Source organism: Cygnus atratus, chromosome 9 (genome assembly GCF_013377495.2).
Source record: "Cygnus atratus isolate AKBS03 ecotype Queensland, Australia chromosome 9, CAtr_DNAZoo_HiC_assembly, whole genome shotgun sequence".
Taxonomy (NCBI): Eukaryota; Metazoa; Chordata; class Aves; order Anseriformes; family Anatidae; genus Cygnus; species Cygnus atratus.
Genome location: NC_066370.1, coordinates 2,808,341 through 2,834,739, shown reverse-complemented (window position 1 = coordinate 2,834,739; position 26,399 = coordinate 2,808,341). Strand labels below are relative to the sequence as shown.

Sequence of the window (26,399 nt, the reverse complement as noted above, 5' to 3'; positions counted from 1 at the left end):
CTTGATAACATTTATTCAATATTTTCTGAAATAAGCAAGAATTTTAAGAAGCCCATAAGCAATCAAATACAGCCACAAAAAAATAAAATTAAAAACAAACAAACAAAAAAACCCCATACTGATCCTAAATTAGAAGCACTGTGAGAAATACACAATATTTCATGAAACAATATTGTACATCAACAACCTTAGGAAACAAACAACTCAAACCATATGCTTAGTTTACTCACAATATAAAAAACTTTAACTTTTAAAGAAAAATATAGATTCAGTCCAATTGTAGGATCTAATCCCATGCCCACTGAAGTCAATGGAAATGTTCTCATTGATTTCAATGCTTAAAGGATCATGCCCTTATTTTGCCTCAGGAGGCACTTTAATTATTATACAAGGCCTAGCCTGAATACTATTACAAAAATGTCAAACATCAACTCAAGAATATGTTCCAGCAACTTCCAGGAAATAATGGAGAAATAGGTTGTCTATCCATGCATGGAATAAGGCAAAAGCTAATTCATTCAGATTAGGAATAATAATTTTTACTAGTTTCTTTTTCACAACACAAACATTTTAGACTTTTTTAATTAATGGATATATTATATATCATATTATGCTTCACATTTTTCCTACCTCTACTTAGAAAGCTGGCACTGACATGTCATAAAGAATTCCTCATTAATTATTGTTTTCTGTTCTGTAACAACCACAAGAAACTCATCTGGGTTTAGTAATAGTGTCTACCAAGAAAAAAGCACACACTATCGTAAGCTTATAGTTTATAGAGCTCAAGGTACATTAAAATGTAATTCATCAAGTTCACAAATTCTGTTTTAAAATATTTTTCCAAACTAAAAGCTGCAGAAAATTTGTTCTTAAATATTCTACAGAAAATTTTGAAGCATCTAATGTTTTTAAATTACTTATGCTTTCTTAAAAATATTTAAATTAGGTTAGTAGCCCATCCTTTTGAAAAATAATGCAAAAAAGATACACTAGGTTACAAATCTTTTGTCTTAATCAGTGTAACCAAAGGTTTGTCATCTGGGCTGTAATCTTCATAAGCAATGGGGGTTGCATCATACATTGCAGGTCGGGATTTCTTGCCAAACCTGGAAACAAAAGAAAGCTTGTGGTGACAAACAGAAGTATGAACAAGTTAATGGCAACAACCCACTGAGTGATGGTATGCTGTGAGAAACAAACCCAGAGAGCCTAGGTAAATTCTAAATTGTATTGCAACATTCTGGAAGTACAGATATTTAAATATCTGAACTGGAATTTCGAAAATATATGCATCAGATTAATAATAACACAATAAACAGATTGCGTATCAAAGGAATTCTGCAGGAATTCAGCTCCTGAATTCAGCAGTACCAGAATCTGGGAAGACTGTGGAAGGCAAGAGTGAAACTGATACAATTTCAACAAGGCCAGAATTTTATTTTAGAGCCCACTCTAACAACCAACATTGAGGTCAGGTCATACATATTTAAAAAAAAAAAAAAAAAGCGAATATCAGACAACCATATCACATTTGCATTTGGAAATCCAACAGCTGTGCAGTGAATTGAGTTGCAAACTGTAGACAAAGGATTAAAAAAAATAATAATTTGAAGACTTTGCTCACCTGACATCCACTTGAGAAGCAAGTTGAAATTATCAACATTCAGCATGCTATTTGCAACACCGACAAAATTAATGGCAGTTAGGTTATTGCAATGCCACATAAACCTACCAGTCTTGCAAAGGCATCATAAGCAACAGAGTACAGAGATTTCCTGTGGCTGTATCATTGTGGTCCCAGTGCCGGCACGTCCAAAACTCATCTAGGTGCCTTTGCACTGCACAGACGATCTGTCACGCGTCTTATCATTTATTAAGATGCAGTGCTAAAATGCAACTTGAATGCAGAAACATGACTTACATGTTAAAAATGACTACAATTACAGGAATTATAAATAATGAAAAGGATTATATAAAAATGAGGCAAAAGAGTGCCAAAAACTGCCTTCCCTATGGACCTGATGCAGAGAAAAAAATATTAACATAGAAACAGAAAGACTTATTTGTATAGTGATCCAAACAAAGGATTCTTTTTATTCCCTTCCTATGTGCCATGTTAACTCTGTGTTAATTTAATTTGTGCGCATTTGAAGGTGAGGTTCAGAAAATTCAGATTTTGAGGATAATATTTATATGAAAACAAACTTAACTTGATTTTCTTCCAAGATTTTCATGCAACTTCCTGACCACTCCAATTTAATTCTTGGCTATTTAAAATGATCTAGAATTGTTGATAAAACTAAAATTGCTGGAAGTATTATGATCTATCTGTTGGTAATCTCATTTTTCTAAGTATTTCAGCTGTCAATAAGGCCACACTAGATAACATTTCCATGCAGGAATGTCTGCTTTCTTCTAGTTTACTTTAGTATAGACAGGCCATGTTCCCTCATCAGCTTCATAATAGATAAATCTGTTTTTCTATATATGGGATAAAATTCCAAGGATCAAATCAAGGAATCAAGTTATGGCATCTTACCAATCAAAGGCAGCAGTAAATTCTGAATTTCTCCATCATTCTCAAGGGTTTAAAGGAAACAGAGCTTTTTCACAGACACAAATGATGATGAAAATTCTCCAGGGATTTAAGTAAAATTTTGCCTTTTTGACAGGTACAGAGAACACATGGCTTGTTGCACATGGTGAAACAGTACAAAATCTGTTCTCTTGTGTAGGTCAGAGTTGACATGTGCCCCTAATTAGAAAACACCGAGGAAAGACCACAACATATGGTAGTTGTTTGTGGCCTGGCTGAGCCATCTAACTGGTAGACCACATTGCTTTGATCAGGCGGTTCAGAAGCCAGTCCCAGCTTGTAACACTAAACAGAGTTAACACAAAACTTGGAGGTCTCAAAGCAAAATTGCTAAATGGGATGTCCTAGTTCAATGGGTGCGTATCTAGTAGCGTCACACAAGGATCTGATGCTGTTGTACAGTTTAATTGATGACAAAAACATAAAACAATTGCCAATACAATCTGTAAAAACAATGATTAAAGGGGTAATAAATAGTGAAAAGATGCAGTTTCCTGCTACAAACTGCACCAGATCAATTAATAGACTGCTTACAAAAAACAAACAAACAAACAAAAATACTAATAAATGAAAAAGACAAGTATGACCAAACACAAGATTATTCATCTATGAAGAAAGATTGTACACCAGATGGCTAAACCTCAGTCCTGAGATGCACGCATACTGGAAGAAGACGGGAGGGACATGACGGATAACATTAGCTTTACCATGATACTACATCTGAAGAACAATTTTGAGTTTGGATCTATAAACAGAGCATATCAGGAGGACTGGGAAAGTTCTATGGCCTCTACATTTAGCATTGACATGACTATTCATGAGCAATGATACTGTTCCAATGTATGTATCAGAGATAATTCCTAGTGGCATAGAGAGCATGGAATTTGGAAAATACGCTTGGTAATGAAACACTGAGCATAATCAACCTGTGTAACTTGCCTAAGAGACTGAGGGTTCCATGACAACTTTGGGGACATCCTACTCAACGCGAGAATTCTTCCTGGCACAGGCTGCTCCATGTTTGTCTGTCTGCAAATTCTACTTCAAGAATGGCACAAGGTTGCCTCTCCACTTCTTAGAAGGGCATTTCAAAAGATGGCTAACCATAGAGAGTCGTTAACCTCTCCAATTCCATTCAAGTAGAACTTTGAGAAAATTTATGGCCAAGCCTGAAGGAGATGATAACCTCCAACTTCTGTGAGATAGGCTGGAATTTGGAGTGGTCCCAAAAGCAGAAGAAAGAAACCACCCATTGTGACTCTGCTCAAAAACAGCAATTCATATAAGGAGACCACAAATAAGTTTAAACAAGAGAAGAAAAAGAGAGAGATCAGAAGAAAAAAATCCATACCCACAAGAGGAAGAGATTATTCTTCTCTCCACAGGAGGAGAATAATGAGAAAATAATTTCCTCTGCATTATTCACTGAAAAAAAAAAAAAAAAGTGCACAAGTGGTATTGTGCATTCCTTAATATAACTGAACTGTAATCCTAGAGTTTCCACAAAGCTGAGATGCTGGTAGAGGGTAAAAAAAGAGAACATACTGAAGCTCATCAGATTGAGGAAGCCTCGGATGTTGCAGTCTGACACAGCAGACTCAAACACAGGAACGTGTTCACTGCATGGAACATGCACAGGACGTGTGGTGGGGAGAAGCTTACCCCGCTGTGACAAGATGACTTAATCAGAGCCTGATGAACCAGACTCTCCAGCCCACACATACACAGAACAAGAGTCAGCATGTGGAAGTTAGAATTAAGCAAACTACACTGTAAGAAGTGCTTGGAATCTAATGCTAATGATATCAAAACACAAGAAAAATTTCCAGTAGTTCCATCTCTGCGACTGGATATCTTATGAAATCAGTATGGATGCTTTTCTAAAGTGAATGATCCAGTTTCAACAGCAGTTTCTGGTTCCTATCTAGTGAAGTCTTAGATCTGCATTAGCAAGTGGTCAATTATTTCATAACAACATTCTCTTCTGGCCTTAAAATTTATAAGCTTTAAAGATAAAATAAATAATAACTAGAGTATTTATTTACTCTCTGCATAATGAATAGTAAAGACAGTTGTGCTTCAGTTTGTTAGAATACTGTCTAGTTCTATCTGCTAATCCTAAGAACATTCACTAAAAGTAGACATTTATTAGTAACTATCCTTGATCACGTTCATTTTTGCTTACAGCAAAGCACCTTGATTAGCAGAGATCAAATTATAAAAAGTGATCAGGATAAAGATCTGCTGAGAAACCTGAACAAGTGATCTTAAAATAATTTACTGAATATGCAAGAGGCATCCACACTCCCTGGATGCCTACTGACATCGACAGAAATCTTACATTTAAAGGAAATAATCTACTCACTTTTCTCGAGACCTACATTTTCCAAAATTACTAATAACTTTTGGTATCTAACTGAGAAAGGGGGGTGATTTTCAGAAAATGCTGAGAACCTATTATTTGAAAGTCAGGTCTCTTAAATATGGTAACTGAAAATTCAGACTTGGGTATTCTTAGTATGCAGATTTGTAGTTTTATGCAAAAATAACTATAAAAGTCGTGCATCTTTTCCTGGATTGAAATGACCAAAACAGTATTTTATGTTCCTGAAGCCAAATGAACACAATAATCTTCACACTAAATCTCTTTGAATTACCTGACTTGGCAGCTCTATCTTGGCTTTTTATACTGCATCCATTTTCTGAGAGTCAGAGAATTATTATTTGGAATGAAAACATTTATTTTCATTTGCATTACGTAGAAACACCTTTCCCAAGATATGGAAAGCCTTTACTGACAGGTTCCAATAACATGATTTTTAACTGCATAATATAGATCTAAACAGTCATCATGAATGCATCCCACTTCAAAGACTTCTTTGGAAGTTATTTAACCCTTATGCAAACTTATTTTTTTCTAAACTTCTGCCCTTTGTTATAAGTGGCAATTTAGTCAGAGTAATCCAGAGAGTAGTGAAAAGACCTGACCTTGCCCAATTTCTTTTTGAAAGGTTTTGTACAGGAAAACGTTTTACCATTTCCATTACCTGCCAGCAAAACTCTAAAAAGCAGGGAGAATTCATATCCAAAAGATCCTGTCTTGCTGGTATTCCTTCCCTTGGTGCCCTTGGATAGAGAGCTGCCAAATTTGCTTTGAGAAGTAATTAAGAAAACTCAGGTGTCTCCCACTGATCCTCAGGAGACCATTCCCAGTCTTTGGGAAGCGCAAAGTACCACTTCAGTGAGTAGGAACTGAACAGGAATAACACATTCTTCTCTGCTGCAGTCGTAAGAGAGGTGTTTGATTTGAAAGATTAACAATATCATTTTGCACCTTACTCTCCACCCTTGGAGATGAACAGTACATAACAGTAGACGTGCACAAGGCCAAATAATAAAAAGCTATAAAGCTTTTTTATGGGCCATAAAGCAACTTCCTCCTCTTCCAATACACCACTGAAAGAAAAACCACTTCTCAGGATGTGTATGATGTGGAGATGCTGAGTGGAAGAGATGTAAGGCTGAGTGGCAAAGGAGACGTCAAGGGAAGAGTTGAAAGAACACTCATATTATTTAGATTGTTATGTTAAATAAACTATACACAACTGTCTTTTTAAAACATTTACTGGCTGACATGTGTTGACAATGAACAAATGTTTTAGTGTAAATCTAGTTGGAACAGTTTAAAGAGCTACTTCCCAAAGCCGCGATGTGATTAACTGAGCCCGTGGGAATTCCTCATCTATTTCAGATAACTTAGAAAACTTCAGTGCTGGTACAAATTAACCTACTTAATTTGCACTGAAACAGAAATAGAGCATTCAGAAAATGAATTACCAGCAATCACCAACCAACGTGCACACATTTCTCCATGTCACTGCACAGGAACATGTCTCCCTCCATTCTTTTAAAAGCATTTTAATGGTAACATATATGAATGCTTTTGTTGGAATTCAAAGTGATCTTGACAAATTGAAGAAATGGGAAAAAGAAACAAGAAAAATTAAAGATCTACCCTATTAAGAGAGATGTCAGAAAAAATAACACTGGCTAGGAAGCAACATGGCAGAAAGGATCTTGGGGGTGAGGAAGGGGTCTAACAGGTCACAAAATTAAAACATCCCTAGTGTAATGCTAATTTAAAAAAAAAAAAAAGTTTCATTTTCAAATGTATGAACAGTAATGACATAATTAAGATACAGGAGGTGATTGCTTAGTTTGTTTGGCACAGGTAAAGCTTCAGCTGGAGAACTATTTCCAGTTTTGGGGACCATCCTTCAAAACAGAAAAGACAATCCAGAACACGTGACAGAGAACCAGCAAAGAAGCTGACATGATCCAGGAGGAGATACTGAAAGAATGGGTTAGCTTAGTCTGTGAATTAAAAAAGTAGTTCTGCTTTGTTTAGAGGGAAAGGGAGTAATGGAAGGAGGGAAACCTGATTTACATGATTACCAAAAAAAAAATGGTGATAAATTATTGTCCGTGACAACCTGAAGAGCAGTAAGAAAGAAGTGGCCTAATTCATAGCAAAGAAAATCTAGGTTGGATTTTGGGAAAGCCCTTTCTAACTCTAGAAACCTCCAAAGGACTTGAATAAAGAAAATTATTGGCATGGAGCTAGATATAATTAATGCTACATCAGTACAATAGCTTGCACTGCAGCTGTTGAATCCATTCCAGCCCTACTTTTGTATTATTCTGACACCCGATGCCCTGGCTTGCCAGTGCTCCATTAAAATTAAATGTCAAGAGATTACAATCTCTAGAAAAGCAAGTAAGAAAGATCCTCATCTGGAGGCAAACAGGGGCACAAAAAATCAGTGATTTGAAAAGAGTCTCACTGAATAGTCTGGTAAATTAGTCATAAAATCAACAAGTGGCGTTGCTGTCTAATCAAATTATTTGTGTGCATCTGTTAAAGAGTATTTACATCCCCCAAAAAACTTACAGGCTAGGAACTGCATCTGTCTCTCATCACCAGTCACACCAAATAAGCTCAGAATAACTCCCACTGTCTTCAAGGAGTTGTGCTGGATTATCATACTTGAGCTGAGAACAGAATAGGGATCAAAAAGAACAAGGAGCAATGCCTGTGATCCTGTCTTTTCACAACAAAGCAGCCCATTCTCTGCCAGCAGTGGTTAGCTGCAATACGCATGGACTGAAATTACGTATCATAACAGATTTTTGTTAAAGTTACCATCCCCAGAACAAACCTGGCATGTCGGATAGAAGCAATTGCATTACTGAATTCACTGTCGATGCTTCTGCAATTGTAAAATTCTTCATAGGCTGGCCTGGAAGAGCCTTGGTATTCAATGCGGCTGATGCGACATATTCCCACAATCAGAATGATCAGCATCAGGACAAACGCTACGCAAAGAGCCCCAATTATGATGTAGAGGGAGTGACGAGGCATGTTTGTTAGACTCTCTGCCATATGCCCAGACTTCCACTGCAGATCTGCCAATGAGAAATAAAAGGTATAATTAGTATTTTGTAGTATTAAATAGTATTTTTATAGTATTAAATAGTATTTTTATAGTATTAAATAGTATTTTATATCCTTCCTGCTGAATAGAATTATTTTATTATATTGACTTTCCATATTTTTGTGCAGGCTTTTGAAGCCAGAAATATGTAATATGACAATATTACCAGAAGCCAGAAATATGATAATACAGGTCTAGGAGTTCCTTCCTACGTGTAGGCATGATGCTTTGCTCAAGAAACCTATTACATTTTGCACTAACATCTTCCAACTTCATTCTGCCAAAGACCTTATGTTTGGGATTCACTTTTTGAATGATGTGTGGTAAGACTTGGAAGATTTTGGTTTTGGAACACATTTGGACGTGAACATGTTTGGGTCCTTCCACATAAAATTGTTGTGCTCAAGAAAAACTGTGCCTCTTTCATTCTTCTTGTAAGGTGTATAGTGCTCTGGAAAGCTCCAGAAGGCTGATACGCATTAGAGAATCATCTATAGAGAACCATCATTTCAAGGACAAAAAGGGCATTTCATAAAACTGAGCCCACTAGAGTCTTCTCTCGAGCATAATTTCCCTGAGAGATCTCAAAGCAGACCTTAAAGTAATGCTAATCTAGAAGAGGCTTCTTGCATTTAAATATTCCAAACCTTTTTTTTTTTTTTTTTTTTTTTTATTCTTGATATTCAAACTATCATCTATCAATGCCAGACTAGAAAAAAAAAATCCTCAGAGTAAGGTAGGGAGAAAGCCTGAAAGTTTGACATGTGGGATTCATCTGGGCAGAGTTTGAAGAAATGACTGCTTTTTGTTTACAATAGTAAAGGGCTGTCCTGATGCACCCCTGCACTTGGACTTGCTTAGACTTTTTGTTCGCAAATGTGAGCTGAGTTTACAGGACCCCTTGTTTGTGTTATCTTCCTCAGAGATCAGTGAAGTTTTGATCAGCTTGAATCATTCAGGGATTTAATGTTTCTGAAGTGCTGTTACTGCAATTTGCTCAGTCAGGCTCTGAGGAGTGAATGCAGCTGTGCTCTGTGCAGTTTGGGATGGGTTTCTATTTTTGTTCTGCAGCACATTCGTCACACATGGTGGTTTCTGTCAGGTTGTCAGACTAAGCCAAATCAGATCTAATGTGAGCAGATATATGGGAAGACGGTTCTGATTTAGACTCTGTGTCTTCCATCTCTGGATGATAAGTATGAGAGATATTTCCTCCTTTCTTCTCCAGCAGATAAAAATACAAAGATTAACAGCTCATACTCCAAAGATTAGAAAGAACACATGACAGCTCAAAATTACTGTATTTTCAGTTGTCATAGTAATATTAATAAAATTAATTAAGAATTAGATTTCAATGAGCACCATACAGTCTGCACTACAAATACCTTTTAATATTAGTACTCAAGCAACCACGTGGCTTGGTTTACCTTGGTAACCACATTAATTAAGAAGTGGCAAAGGTTATGATATTAACAAGTAACCAGCAGGCATTAGAGAATTCATGAGAGATGTTTTGTAGCATTTTTACACTGAATGCTCCATTAACTTTTTAGGCAAATACAGTTCATCTTGAAAAGAAAAATCTACTCTTTATAATTAAGATCAATTTAATCCTAATTGATCAGTACTGCTAACACTGGTAAGAACAATAAGATGATATAATAAATATCACAGTTCACCTAGGCACATTACATTTCACTTGACTGTTTTTTTGTATATACAGCACTTGAAAATTAAAGAGTGCAGTTTGACAAAAAGATAACCCTGAAATCCTGCTAGGGTAGTCACTTCAAGCCCATAAAATAGACAGTGGAAAAAATTGGGAACTACTAACAGCAATTACAGAGTTTTTCCAGGAAAAAAAGTGTACATCAGTACATCAGTCTCTTTCATGCTTCATGGCTAGTAACAGAAAATCACCTAAGATAAAATGTGATCCACCCAGCCAAATGACTCCTGCAGCCCCGACTGTTCCCCTTTTCAGCAGCCTGAAGCCTGGCTTTATCCTGTCTTTTTCCAGCATTCAGAGGGATGGTCCAGTGAGGAAGCCAGTGCACAGGGTTTAAATTTAATTTCCAATACGATATTAACTATTATGCACAAAATGCTGAAGCAATATGATAAATATTTCAAGGGGCTATGGAGAGACTAACAGAAGCAGAAATACCAAAAGATTCAATCTTTAGAGGTGGACAGGAATCCAATGCACCGCTGACTGAACTCCAGTGAGTCCAGATGTACTGCACCAGATTAGAAAAGAGCTGGAAATGGCCTTTCTATTTCTGGACATGATCAGGATTGGGTTCGGAACAGCTGGATAACTCAGTGCAGGAGAGAGCCAGCACAAAGAACTTCCTGGGGATACACAGTTCTGTAGAAAAATCTGCAGATCAAAATGCTTTCAAATCCTTCTGCAAAGTGATTTCTTCAAAACTCAGTCCCTGTCTATTTGCATAATCCTTTATGTACCTGTTAAAATCCAGGCGGTTTAGGAAACCTTCCACAGCTTTGGGTATAAGCCACTGCATTGATTAGAGAGGCTGCATGTCCATACTTAGATCTGACTGTCGTGAAGCATCACAGGGCCCCATAACAACACAGCACTTTACTTTGATGCTGTTTCAAAGTAACTAATAGCAAGGGAATGTGTGACAATTTGCTGATGTTATGCTTATTGAAGAAACTTTTGGTAACCCTCAAATTTTAAATTTAATTGTCCTTCAAAATATATCTCTGCATGACTATGCAAAGATTTTTTTTCCTGTTTTCACTCCTTAAAGGCTAATCCAAACCAGAAATTTTAGACTGCATTTTTAATATCTGCTACGTTATTATTACATATGTACACTCTAGTAGCTGTCCTGATTTGTTTGAAAAAAACAATTTTAACCTCTTCAATTGAGAGCAATTGCCATGAAAAATACTATATGATTTATTTCCCCAAATATTGAGATGGAAATAAAAGGTCCAGTATTTCTGGTTGAGAATCAGACTTGCAGTATTATCAGTGCCAGTTACCTTAGATAATTCTCTGCCTCCTGATACTGCAAGCACAGGATAAAAGAAAAATCAGCTAGTGAAAGGCTTAAAACAGCAACAACTATGTGCTATTGCTCCTTCCCGTCATTTAAACTTACATAGTTTATACGTGTGTAATGAGCAGAAACACCAGGTTCCTGAGCAGCAGACAAGGCCACTGCAACTCAAGTATAAGCAGATGCTATGTGTAGAGAAATATGCACTAAGCAGAGACATCTCCTCCCTCAAGAGAATGAAATTTCAAGCATAGTTTTATCCACTCTCCCTCTGGCCAACTTACTAATGGGGTCAGAAAGGAATTGGTGTTGACTATTCACAGATGTAAGCCTGAACCTCACCTGCCTTACACAGTGCTTAGGGGCATGCATCCCTTACAGGGGCAAGCAGGAATAGTTGAGCAGCTGGGCAATAGAAAAGGTTCCTTCCACCTTCTGCTTCACCCATCTTCCCATGAGTTTACACCAGGTATATGTGGTACAAAGAGCCAAACTTAGTGACTGTAGGGCAACAGAATAGAATAGAAATAAACTTAAAAAGCAGTTGATATGTTTAAGTAATGTGTAAGTAAAGAGAGAAGTTTCATATCCTCCTTGTGGAAGTGAGATAAGGAAAACATTTTTTATTCCATCCTTTATGTAGGCATTTTCTCATGAGTGCACAATAGGAGTTTTCTGAGTCCTGAGTCCCTTCTGTTTATTTTTTTTAATATGTGGCATATCACTGCAACATTAGCTGTGCTAACAGGTGTAAATCCCCCCACAGAAACGTGTGTATCTGTGTAATATCTCAAGGGGATCCATGAGCACAATATCTGAGCATTGAAGCAGTTAAATACATGGCTAAACTTTCTAATAAAGAAGACATCTGAAGCCCAAGAACAAGTCATCAGCGAAATCCAAAGCAGCTCTCAAAGCAGCAGAAATAATGAAGTCTAATTTCTATTTTAAATCTTCCACAATTAGACTTTAGTGTGAGTTTACGCTAAAGCTTTTTCCATGCTAAGAAGGATTACACTGGAGCTGTTACTAGACCCAACCCCAGAACCTCTGTAAGTCTTACTAAATGTTAGGAAATACTTTGTTCTGGAGACCTTTACCTTTCTAACAAACCTAGTGGAAATTGGCCTAAAGTTAGAAAAGTTCATCCTGAAAAAGATAATGACAGCATGCATACATCAGTCAGCAGAATTACACAGGATTTTTTTCCTTAGGTAAGCAAGTTCAAAGCAGTTTTTCAGAAACATTGCTGGAACTGCAGGTGCTCAGAAGTTGCTACCAGTCTGTTAGCACCTTGCTTATGGCTCTATGGAAATATCCTTTACACAAGGCGAGTATGAAAACAAGCTCTGAAGCATACATGCAATTAAAAGGCAAACTGCTTAGTGCCCAACTGTGAGACAGCATCTTTGACAATCTGGTCCAGCACCTCAACCAAGCAGGGTGCCCAGAAACAGAATTTTCTATCTTCCATAGACACTTTTGAACAGTTACAGTCTCACCTTCATCCAAATCAACCTTATGCTTCATCCCTATCATCCAAATCTGGTTCAGCATTTTCCTCTAAAACACATTTAACAGAATTTTGATGATTTACAGATGATTTAGAGTGCAGCAGACAGATATTTAGAGACAAGTGAAAATTTCTGTAACGTCTGTAGCACTTTTAGAAGTTTTTAGGACAACTACATAGCTATATATATATAAAACTTTTGTAAAGTTTTTACAAACTTTACTATATATATAATTTTAAAAAGTTCTATAAAGTTTTTACAAAACTTACGTATTTCACAGTTTGCACCAACCCATCCATGTGGACAATGGCAGGTGTAACCACTGGGCTGATCTATGCAAGTTCCAGCATGATGACAGGGGTTGCTGTCACAGTCATTAATATCAATTTCACATTCTTCACCTTATATCATGGAGAAAAAGAAAAAAAGTCTATATAGCAGCTGTTTATCAGGTATGACATCAATGTCATTTGATTTTTCTCTAACTGCATAACACCTTGTAGCTCAATAGCATCTTTATTCTCAGAACATCAAAGTATTCCATAATGTTTCAAGAAGTCAGTCTCACAGAACCCCTAAAAAGGAAATATCCTCATTCAAACAGGTGAAAACAAAGCCTGAGGGCTAAGTGACTCGACTGACCTCACTTAGATTATCCGTCTCCCCTTTCTTTAAATATGAGTTCCTTCCAAAGCAAATGTGATATAACAATTTGCTATATATATATATATCCTGAAGTGCTAGAGTAATTATAATATAGGTAATCATTGCCTCTGAGAAACAGCCCTTTTGCAAGAGAAAGCTAAGTCTTTTTTTTTTTTTAATGGCCTTTAACAAGCACAGAACAAAGAGCAGCATTTGATCTACAAAAAGGCTATGAATAGGTTCATCTATTCCTATGACTCGCCTATTACCTTATATGACTAACAGAACATCAGGTTGCAAATTATTTTGACAGCAGATATTTGGATTACACCAATCATGTCAATTTAAATACAAGGCCAAAGGATTAAACGGGCTGCTTACCATTACTCTGAAAGTGCAAATTGATTTGTAACAAGCACTTTAGGGCTTTTAGCAATTGCATATTCAGGTAACAGAATGAGTTGTTTCTTCAGCTCACAGTAACTAATAGGTCAAGGTTAAAACATCCTCCAGTTTCAACAGTGTCCAATTAGTATAGCAGCTTACCTGAAACTCTTCAAAATGTTATTTTTAAAATGCAATCTAGTCTCAAGCAGAAATGTCAGAAGGCATATTAAATAGCTCTTAGCCTAGTGAATTCTCTTTAGCCATAGATTTTTTTTTTGCTGCAAAATTTTTAAAGTTCAAAGCAGCTGCAAGTAATATCAATAACTTTTCATTCTCACTAGACTGATTACAATTCACCGATGTCCAAATTAATTTGTTTCCTTAAAGAGATGCTGTCTTATATGGTATTTGTCTTGGACACCGCAAACACTGACATCCTGTGTAATATACAAATTAACTTGCCTGCATATCCAGGTGCACAAATACACGTAGCATTCAGTCCTTCACTGTCACAAGTGCCACCATTCTGACAGTTGATGTTAATGCAAGGGTCTTTGTATAATTCACAGTGCCTTCCTGAAAGGGAAAAATTAGTAACTGCTATTAACTTTACCCACGCTAACAGTCTGAAGTCAGAACAGGCGATAACTTCATCTGGATGAGCACAACAATGTCCAGCTATCAAGCCTACCATAAAACCAAAGCCCTGTATTTAATGCTGGCTAAACTTTTAACACACGTGCTTCCCTTCTGACCCACCAAGGGAGGTAGGGAAGTTTCTACTACCGAGAACTGCTGGAGTTTCTGTGAAAAACCAATGGTACAATAAAGCATAATCTGATCAGCTATGTAAAATTCCTCAATATTATACATATCGTATAATACATTATTCATTATTTATTATATTTGTTTTTATATTATATGTTATATATATGATATTATTCCTCAATATATTATTTGAACAATAATCATCTTCAGTAGTAATGTGATGTAAGAATTTCTTTAATAGGCATTCTGATGCCTCTGTGTGACTTTTGCAGGACACTGAGGAGTACGGCTAAGTCAATAAGAGGAGACATTAATTTATTCAAATGTATACCTATAAGTAAACACCTGATTTACTCAGCTTCTTGCCACTACTCCTGCAGCACAGCAGCAGAAGCCAGCATAGCCAGAAGCCCACCCATGCATGCTGGCCTATGCTGCAGTCCAGAGCAGTGCTAACAGCCTGGAGCCCACGCAGGGGAAGGCAGAGGGTGCAGAGGCAGGATTGGGGACTGCAGACAGGGGCAGGTGTTAGTAAAATTGAAGCCCACATAATATCTTGAGCTGGTTACCTCTGCTCCATTCATTAGTGTCACTGAATACCTTAAGTATGGAATGAAGGAAGCTCAGTTATCAGGAAAAACTGTTCAGAGGACCAGGTCCCCTGCGTTCATTTGAAGCACAATGTGCTGAAAACACAGTGCTCTCACTTGCATGTACACGATGGCTGAAAACAGAATATGAAGTTATAACATTATGGTTAAGTGCTCTTTAAACTGTCATGAAAAGCTGAGGGTCATTTCCTCACTAAGCCTCTAAAATGATGAATTCTTTATTGTCCAAGAAAAGTGCAATCGCCAGCATGAAAAGAAGCTGTGAGTGAGTGTTACTTATCAACACAGATAAGGATTGATACTCTTAACGAGAAAAATGCTGGGTTAATGTTCCACAGAACATAGTCATCCAATGTAAAATATATTTATTTTTAATAGCAATGATATATAAATTCAAAAATTTCTCACAGCATGATTCAAAACAGAATACACAAAACAAAGTAGCATTTAGCCCTCCATAAAGGGATGTATCGCAGAGAGTCAATATGTGCTACGCTGTCTAAAACTGAAATCTATTTCAAGATAAAAAAAATTTCTACAGCCGAACACATACTTTTCTGCTGTATTTGATAAATTACTTATGAAAAACTGAAGACAGATTCCATTCAAATATATCCAGGACTACATGTGGTTAACAGGAGAAATCACAGAACTACTGCTGTCTCTGGGCTTTACAGTCTTCTAAATGAACAACCAGAATAAAAACTTTCATTTTTTCTCCTTTATGCTGATCTGTTTCAAATACTGATTTTTTAATACTGTGCTTTTATCTCCCTTCACTAGGAAAATACAAAATAAGATTTAGAAAGACCTCCTTACAACGTCTCCCAAGAATAGCTGATGAAAAATTTTATTTAACAGTTATGACGTCTTTTAGAAACATACCACTTTCTAAAAAGTCTTAAAAACAGCTTTAAATAAATAAATAAATAAATAAAAGAAGGGGAAGGGGAAGAGAAGTAATACCTAAGAAGAACAGACAAACTATTTGTCCCCATTACAAGGGCATACATTTGTCACATGATTAACTACACAGGTCAGCAACATCTGAATGACTCACTTGAATAAAGACTATGGGATCAGGATCTACGTTAGAGTTTGTTTCTGTTAATTTCACGTGGGCTTTCTTTCTGCTCAATAGAGGATATTTTGTATCTGTTTGTAGCAGAACCTATTATAAGAAACACATAGAACAATTCAAAGAACAAGAGGCAAAAACCATTTTACCTTCATATTCACCAAGACACGCACACTCGTAGCTATTGACGAGGTCTCTGCAGGTGGCTCCATTCTGGCAGGGTGCAGAAAGGCATTCATTATATTCCTCTTCACAGTAAAGGCCGTGGTAACCTAAATCATGTGAAGAGGAAATAAAACTATCTATGAAACACTTCCCAGTAAAAATTAACAACTAAGTCTCTACAGATTGCAGGCAGACGTGTTAATTGAAATATACTGTACAGACAGATGCATGTTAAGACATTGATTTTAAGGACAATTGATTTTTAATTTTGATTTAAAAATTTAAAAAAAAAAAAACAGGAAGCACAATTTTCTGAGAGATGCCCCAGACACTCCCGATGCGATGAACCACAGCAAGGCAGTAAGCACCCAGGCAGCTGGCCAAGGCTGCTACGGGCAACGCAAACAACTGCACTCTGCAAAATGGAATAATCTATTATCTACATGTCTTTGAGTTTTCTTGAATCCTTGCATCAAAGAGGCTTTTCATCAAAGAGGTGATAACTGTATAACTGTAGTTAGAATGATAATATTTTATATATTTCAACTTTAATGCTGTACTATGTCAAAACAATTTAGAAGCATTGAGATACATTATTTTTATGGTATTCACAAGTAGTAGGCAGGTATTGTGGTCTGAAGAAAATAGGAGCACAAGAGATGTTCAAGACCTGCTAATAGCCACTTACTAAGTCAATTCTATCATGAAATAAGAAATAAGGAATTAATCTGCTTGAAATAATGCTTTTCTTATGATTCAGCTTATCATATGATCATTAGTTTTAACAGTAGTTGAAATGACTTTCTAGATATAGTAGATAAGGTCAAAGCAATACCTATTCTTAAGCAACAACAAATTAGTACAGTATAAAAATGGAAATAAACCAACTGCAATGCTATCTCTTGATTATATTGGTTACTTAGGATTAAATACGAAGAATCGTAAGCCTGCTCATTTTGAAGACAATTATATTTGTTAGCTTAGCTTATTTAATTCCTCTTCAATAAACCCAGGTTATACTTCTACTAATGAAAAGCTTCGTCTCTTCTGCCTTCTACTTATTACTTTTTTTTTCCTTTATTTTTTTTCAAGTAGGGGCTTTCCAGCTCCAGAAACAATATCTACGTTTGTAGGTAATTAATCCATCAACAGGCAGTTGAAACAGGCAGTTTCAAATATGCTTTCATATTAAAAACACTATTTCACAAAGAACAAGCATACAGAAAAGATATGTCATGATACATTAACACTACATAAAGCTACTCTTCCAACCCCTACCATGGATTAATTTAGGTTAAAGCAGTTAAACATTTAATCTTCCTAACTCATCATAGCCGATATTTCCCTCTTGACCTCTTGTTAGCACGATGCAATACCATAAATATGTACTTGTAATCTATAATACAATGCTGTGCATGGGAACACAGTTTATGTTTTTTCAAATCTTGATTTACGTGCTACATACAACTATAAAAGCAACAGATGAATGAGTATACCATGAATACAGATGCTAAGGGCATGGATAAAGATGCCAAAAAAGCCGAACTACAATGTGTAGATGTTTCAGAGCAATTTTACTTTCTCAGATAGTCTCTAGGTTGCAAAAGCTTGCAGATATGAAGTGAGGATATCTTTCAAGAAGAAGGAACCAAAAAGAGGGGCAGATTCTCATCTTAGTAAGGGGCAACCTATATTCACTCTCCTAGTCTAAACTTTTCCCCAAATTGTCACAGAACCACAGAAAATAGGATAAACGGCACCTCCAGACACCATTTCTCTCCCTCTCATCCCATTATGTATAATTAAAAATAATGCTTCCTGAAGATACACCAGATATTAGTACTACACAAGATACGTACACAGTATCATGATTTTGCTCACAATTACCTTTCAATAGTCCATAGTTGGACGAGCAGCTTACTAAGAAACACTTCAGAACCACTTTGTCAGAAGCTGCTAGCCAGGCACCACAGAACTGATGAGCTAAGTGCTACCCTCCTTCCTCTGCTTGCAGGTCGAGAACCGGTGCTTGCCACGTATCCCATACTTTTCACCCTTCCCAGGGACCAGAATCCTTGAAAATCCTTGCCCGCTCCCGAAAACCCACGGGAAACGTGGCATCACCTTACATGGAAGGCACGGTGCACAGGGAGGGAAAGGTGCTTTCAGTCTCCATGACAAGGCACATCTCGCCAACTCATCCACATCTCTCCCCCCTCACCGCCAGCCCCACGCTTTTAAATTGTACTCGTATATAAACCATGTATGATGTTGAATGCATACATATGTCTTCAAAAAGGCTACAGAAGAATGCTTGTATCTTTTATCAAAGAATTAAGATGGAAATGGGAGAATTTTTCAGAGATAGCTTCAGAATAACAGGTTCTAGCAGGGTTGTTTCCTTTCTTCCTTGTAACATGAATTCTGCTGCTTTTGTATTCACAAGCAATGCTGAACAGAGCTATTTGCCTATTTTGTGGTGTATAACATTTCTGTGGACATATTCAGAAAGAAACGATATCTACATGAACAACACTACTCTAGCTTTTGTGTCCTGGGCAGAAAAAAATCACATTTGACATTGCAGCTTCAAAAAGGGCACCTAAAATTATTAAACTCTTTTCTTTTTTCCAGGTCACTACAAAGCAAATATGCCTTCAGTAACTGTGCCTTCATGCATGGAAGCAGAACTTGCCAGTTGACAGTTCCACTCTGATATGCTCTCTTCAGAGAGTTGGGGAAGGGACAAGGAACCTAAAAAATAAAAAATAATAAAAATAATTTAAAAAAAAGTCCCTACATTACCCCTTCTCCCTCTAAACAACTGTCCTTTTGTTATTGTTTTTTTGGCTGCCACCCTCCTATGGATTCCCAAATCCTTCTTTGTGAAGAAACAGAGGCTTGGGCTGCAGACAACTACATACACCAAGGCACTTTTTAACATGGCTGTGTTAAAAATTGCAAAGGGAGAAAACATGAAAGGAAGCACACAATCTGTGTCAAACAGGCTGATGAGAAGAAGCCGTGGGTTTTATCAAAGCCCTGAAGAACAGTTGATGGGCAAAAAGTACAGCAGTGCTTGCCAAACTCTTGAGACTATCTGCACTAACAGGTTAACAAAAGGGAGAGAGAAATGCTTGCTCTCCCGTTATAAATCAATAAAGAACAAAGTTGAAAGCTTTTGACGCTTTCTCAGACACTAGCCCCTCAGCAGTGATTCCCTGTGCTTATTCACACTTAACACTTCAGCAAATCAAGACAGCAAGACAAAAACCCCACCTTTATTTGGAAGGCCTAATGGGATAAAATGCAATAGAGAGCTCTAATTCACAGGGAACATCAGTTCATACACAGCTCTTCACTAACAGAGTTGCTTATAGTATGGTCAAGAAATAAATGTGTTCGGTTAAAACCTGAGCTTATATAGAAATTAAATAAGTGAGAAAGAGAGAAAAGCTGCTCCAGATGGCAGGAAGGTAGGGAGGCATGCTTACCAGCCATGGGCAGATTGCATGCAGGGCTGTCTTAAAGCAGAGGTGGAAACAAAATGAGGAACCATAGACAATACAGGGCTCACGGAGAGCCTGGAACTGGAATTAACCTGAAGTCACTTCTGCCAGAGCTTGCATTTCTCACCCCAGCTCCAAAATATGGGAAGGGAAAAGACAGAGAAAAGAAAAATTGCTATTGCTGCAGGCAAGTGTTGCACCTGCCTCTGCAGATGCACTAAGATAAACCTACGCTCCCACGCCCATCTATTTAGACACATGAGCAAAAAGCCAAGTGCAGATGAAATACTCCAAGGCACTACATCTGAAATTGCCACCACTTTTCATACCCTGGGGATTTTTTTCTGACACTCCTCTTATTTTCAAATTCTCTCTTTGTGCTATCATATATGCTTACAAAGCAGGGGACAAGTGTTTATGTCTGTATGTGTGTTTTGCGGTTTCAAACTCCTTACTCCTTTGTCTTTAAGAAAAAGCCAAATGCAACAGTTTGCTGCAATAGTAAGTTATTCAATTACTAGATAGATTTCTTGACTTTGGGCCAGAAAAAAATAATAAAAGAATATATTAAATGTTTGCATTTGAAACTAGCAACAGCAGCTTTATTAAATGAATAGAGAATAAAGAGGTGGAAAGGCTTAAGACGAGAAAGAAACTGCTCTGGGATTCAGGGACTAAATAAATGTTCTATGAACAAAGTGGGGTCCCAGTGGTTTCATGAATCAGGCTCTAGATGAGAAGTCCAACAAACAAGCACACTAATTTTTATCAAGAGTAGTTGGCTAACGTGGTAAGCGTGAAAACACAAGGCATTTAAAATATGAATGCAATGTCCAACCACTGTTTTTTGTTGGTTTTGTTTGCTTGTTTTTAACCTATGGGACCAGGTGAGAAGTATTAATAATTTGGGTGTGTAAGCACGTAAATAAACATTTAAATGTAAAATTTCACATACAATTGAAAAACTACACATATATAAGAAACAGTTTTAGAATTTGTTGCACAGGCTTTTGAATTCCAACTAACCCTCTCAGCAGGACATTTGAAAAAGATACATATTCAATTTAGAGATGACTCATGCTTCCTACCCCCTACATTTGGAAACGGGAGCATTCAAAAGCATTAGACAGCTTTCCAAGTTAATTTATACAAATTAGCTTTTCTATACAAGCTATTAGACGATGTAGGTTATCCATAACCATGCTCACGAAAGCCAACACGAAAAGAAAATCAGTAGCAAATGCCTGGTTGTGTGTGTTCTGCAAATTGTGCAGATAGGCAAGTTCAATAATGATCATTTATCATTCTTTAAATCTGTAAGCTGGCAAAAACAAACAAACAAACAAACAAACAAACAAAAAACATGGAGACCAAACTGCCTACTAAGCAAGGAGACTTGCAGACCTTGTGCTGATTGGAACTGTTTAAAATTCCTCTCCTGTTTAATTTTTGAGGCAGAAGTTACACAGATGAAAATCCAGCTGACACTGTATGCCTGCTGGTAGAAGCTGTGCATAAAGGAAGGATGGCATTCAGGTCACAGATACAAGCAAAACCCTGCAGTGTTTTGCTTCTGTAATAAGAAATTACATCCCCTGCCAAATACCTCATAAAAAGAGCATGGCGTCCTAGGACTGAACACACACACAAAAATTGAAATTGGCACCTTCTAAAGTTGTGGGTTGTTTTTTTTTCTTTTTTCTTTTTTTTTTCTTTTTTTTTTGTTTGTTTTGCCTTTTTAATTTAAGCTGCAGGTTCCAGATATACTGTACAACCAAGCCAGAAGAGAGATCTAAAATGTAATTTAATAATCCTACCATTAATGTTTCTAAATTATGTATATGAATTCAGTGATATGTTTGAAAGTGAGAGACACCCGCACAAAGAAGTTTGTAGTCTTGGAGCTGGCACACTGATGCTGAGAGCCTGCAAGTCAGAAAGCCCCAGGCTCAAGAAGCAGAGATCGTTTCTTTCTTACTAATATATGGTAACATTTCCATGTAGTCCAGAATGTTTATTATTAAACTTTGATAATGCTACCAAACTGCACACAAATTTTATTCACCCACTTTACAAGTACTATCAAAATCTCTGCAGGCAAAATTGTAAATAGAATCCAGGTTTTTAATACAGCTGAGGCCTAACTCATCCACTCTATCACACTGCTTTTTAATGAAGATAGCAAAAATGTGTTGGGCCATGCTCTATAGTCTCTACTTTAGCTTTTTAGGAGTTATAACATTGAAATCCTAAAATTTAATTGCTCTTGGCTTTCTTTAAAAAAATTATGTAAACCATTTGCAAAGTTTGCGTTATGGTGACTTCTAAACACTGAACTATAAAGAACTCGATTTCCATTTGTCTACTGTGCCATTAAACTATGGGGAAAATCTCTGAAAGTAGCTTGTTAAAATTCTGCTGATAATCTATGATTTAAAAAAAAAAAAAACTGAAATAAAGATTCATAACAATTAAAAGGCACAAGAAAACAATTTTCACTATTCCTATTTTCCTACATCTTGAGTGCTGTTCTAATGACTTTCAGAAATAAATCATCCAAATTTTTCAATTATTGACAAGTTAAAAGAAAGATTTCATAATCTGGCCTTTAGTTCTACCACTATATGAAGCAAGTAATGTTATTTGCGGAGGGAAGTCCTTCTAAAACAAATAATCATTTTAAAATTGAAATTGCAGCAGTCAATCGTAAACAATAGTTTTACTGTTTTTAAAAAAGAAATCATTTTCTTAAATACTTCTAATAAAATTTCACATGTGGAGCAATGCAAAAAAGTTCAACTTTAAGAAGTGTAATATATGGTCTTGGATGCAAGCTCTATGGCTTCTTACCTGACTAACTTTTAAGATCACAAATATTATTTAAATAAAAATAAGTTTCCATAACATATGAGAGATGTGGGATTATTTTTAAGCCCTGAGTGACAGGAAATTATTTTGCACAAACCTAACCAACAACTTCCACACAGATTAGGTGACAAATTTCAGGAATAAAAATCTCTTATTTGGCCAACAACATTTAACTAGCTTTTGTTGGTTTAAACCACAGGTAGAAGACATACTGGAGATTCTTAAGCCTTCCCTGGTTTTCCCAGAACAAGAAATGCCTAGCATTGCCTTTCAGGGACACCTCAGGAGAGCCCTCGTGCTGGACAGCTCCTGATACTCCAGTTCCAAGTTGGATCCCTTTTTTGGTAGAAACATAGAAGAAAATTTTGACACTAACTGGGAAGTTCAGGCTTCAGATGACTTAATGCATCAATTATACAAGGGTAAAATATCTCTTTTTGTTTTTCAGTTTCTATAATTCAAAGCATTTGTCTCCTGTCTATTCTTTTCAGAACTTTCCAGAGCATACACAGCACAGGTATTTTTTAAAAGTGCTCTTTGCACTCTTTGTGGGTCGTCTTTTTTTTTTTTTTTTCCAGTTAACTCTGGTTTCAGTCATACATCAAAAACCACTTAAGAATCAAACCATATTGATATATTTTGATCACTTTCCATGTTGTCCAGAGTTAGGCAGCTCCTCGTCTCAATAGTTTCACCATCCTCTGTAGAGATTTTTCTTGACCATGCCCTAACTGCTTGCACTATGCAACAGCTAGAAAAACAGCCCATTTCCATTCAGAATCTGAACAAGTTAACAAAATACACACTAGTCAGTCAAGGAATAGCTTGATGCTACCAAGCAACTCTCATATTCCTACCTGTTAAGTGTTCACCTCCACATCATATCTACAGGTGTATCTGTTTATTTATTTAGAACCTCAACCCTTTTTCTCCTGTTTACCCCCTCTGCTATTTGGTCCTTCTGGGGACTGGGAAAGGAGAAGAACAGTGAATGGGTAAATATTAAACTATCAAGTTATTAGTTCTAATAAAGAATTTAGGAAAACATCACCTGACAAATTCAACTACTTGCAATCAAAAAGATATTTTTTCAGACATGGAACTAATTATCAACTTATATGAATTCTGGCTTGTTCTCTCAATAAGACAGGATATGCTAGCTCTATTTAAATATGATTAAGTATGTTGCTCTTCATCTCAATAATCAATCCTATTCTCTAGGGGTTCCTCTATTACGCAATACAACGGCAAAGCATTTAAACACTTCAAAAAGGAGGACTGAAAATTTGAAATGAAAGAATTGTCATCTTCACTTCCTGAAGTATACAACAGAAACCAAATGCTAGGTCGTACTACTTCTGTATTCTGAAGTCACTTAAACATCCTCACCTATCATGCCACCAAAACAAACAAACAAACAAAAAAATCTACCTACCCTCTAGTTTCAGAAAAGCTGCAAGCTTTTATTTATTTATTCATTTGTTTATTTATTTTTGTGGGGGATGGTGATGTTTGTTTTGTTTTAAATGAGGTAATATGTCTCAATGCTTACAGAAGTTCCTATATGACATCATGAGATTTTTATAATACCATATGTATAAATTCTCATCTGCTGAACAAGAAATAAATTATGAGATAACACTGCTATACTGCTATGGTAGAGTCTGCACTTCACATTTATATCTTTCTCCTTTTATAAAGCAGAACGTAGAATGTATTTTGATTATAAACCTGTCATTTCCATTAACTTCTGTTCATTTGTGAGTACTTCTCAAAAAAAAAAAAAAAATGTTCTGATGGTTCTTTCTTTGTGTCCAAGTAGCAATGATTAATGTTAGCGTCTAACCTATTACCAGAAGTGTCTTCTTCCCAAAATCAAAACACAATGCAAGAAGAAAATCTCAGCAATAAAGCTGTGAAACTACACAACCATATTGTGGCCTCCCTCTCAGGATAGCGTACATCAGCAAGAATCTTGCTACACAACATGATTCCTTATGCTGAAGTATTCATAATGCTGAAACCTGTTCTTTCCACATGTATTGATTTAATGAGTGATAATTTATTTTCAAAAATCAATCCATTATTCCTACAAAGTGATGAATGCTTTCATCCTTGAGCAGCATCCTCTCAACATATGGAATTTCCTTGATGATCATATATATCAGTTACTGAAAGTAACACTTTGAAGCGTGCACTCAATATACTATCCAAAATATAAGCTGGTAGTTCTTACTTGTGTCTTCAGAGATCTTTTTTCAGATGAGATACCAGTTTTATGGGCTACAGTATCTTAGATAAAACCTCACTCCTGTCAAGGAAAATAGAAGAGTTGTCTATATTTCACCTTGCTCTAAGAAGCCATAAGAAACACAAGCAGCGACACTGGATCTTTCTTCCTCAAAATGCCAACAATACTTGAAAGTCAAATGAAACAGCTATTTTTACCTTGTTTTTGTCCTAATACTCACTATACTACTCTGAGAGGAAAAGCATTATAGGAACAGATTGTGGGCTTCCTTCTAGGGAGCAGAAAGAGAAACTTCTTTGGAAGAGAAAGAAGCCACCTTCTTTCTACGTACAAGCCAAGAGAAAGCATCGGGATGCTGTACATACTAATACTCAGATTAGCAATCTACTTCAGGCTTTGTGATTGGTAGGGTAGCTCCACAGCTTGCTAACTGAGGAGACAAGGAAAAGAGCTGGAGATATAGACTTGCGACTGGCTTCCCAGAAGACAAGTCAAAGCAGAGAGCAGGCATTTCTCCAAAACGAGCTTCCAAGAACAACACGCACATCACAGTGTCATGTTTATGTAGAGTTACTAACTATCCAGCTTCACTCCTTAACTCATTCTTGTGCACTGGGGATTTATTTTCCACTTAACTTTTGCAGATTTCAAGTTTATAGCTGCATAGGAACTTTTTTTTTCTTTTAAACAAGTGCCAAAATTATTCAAACCAAAAGAAAGATTATTGGTATTGGTTTTTACCCTGAAAATGCATAAGTGGTAGTGGGTGTGCACTAAAGTATAATCTTTTTCTACACATATGGTATAATTCATTCCATTACTCTACCTATTAGTTTTCAGGGCTAAAATATTTAAAGGGGCCATTAAAACTCAATATTTTACTACATTGGTATAATAAAGAAAAAAGTATCTAGACCTAAGAAAAATGCAACCCAGACACCATGCACAGACAAGCTGTGTCATCAAGCAGGTACCACCCGAGTCCACCAGCTGTACTCACTTGAGCAGTACCACTGGAACTTCTGAAGAGAGATAAATTTATACAAGCATGGATGGCAGAACTAAACCCTTTAGGGTAACCATTTTTTTCCTTCCTTTGTTCAACTACCTTGTCTGTTTCTATTCCTTCCCCAACAATTGCTGTGATGTTTTCCATTCTCTCTATCAAATTTTGTAATTTCAATGACACTGATACCTCCTCTTAGAAAGGTTTATCCGGCACGATACTCTTTTATAACACAGCTGTAAATATCACCAAGCCATATGGATCTCAGTGGATATTTTCAGTGCTTACCCTGCAATTTTTGATTTTCCAAATCGAAAGATTCCTATTGTTATTCTAAACAGATAGAACCTCTGCTCAACGTGTTTTACATACTGAAAAGAAAAGAGGAATTAATTTTAAACTATATATATTTAAACTATATATAAACTATATATTGGAATCTACATATAAAAATCTTGCAAGATTTAT

General features: G+C 36.5%; 1 protein-coding gene across 1 annotated transcript in view; it reads right to left on the bottom strand.

Annotated features, from left to right (window-relative positions):
* The window catches only part of DNER (delta/notch like EGF repeat containing), a 121,163-nt gene continuing 94,764 nt past the window's right edge, over positions 1-26,399 (bottom strand). The window contains exons 9-13 of the mRNA XM_050712537.1: positions 16,282-16,404; positions 14,138-14,251; positions 12,913-13,044; positions 7,819-8,065; positions 1-1,109 (exon numbers count right to left, since the gene is read on the bottom strand). Of these exons, the coding sequence (XP_050568494.1) occupies positions 998-1,109; positions 7,819-8,065; positions 12,913-13,044; positions 14,138-14,251; positions 16,282-16,404 (728 nt within the window). The 3' untranslated portion in view covers positions 1-997. The remainder of the gene's footprint in view (positions 1,110-7,818; positions 8,066-12,912; positions 13,045-14,137; positions 14,252-16,281; positions 16,405-26,399) is intronic.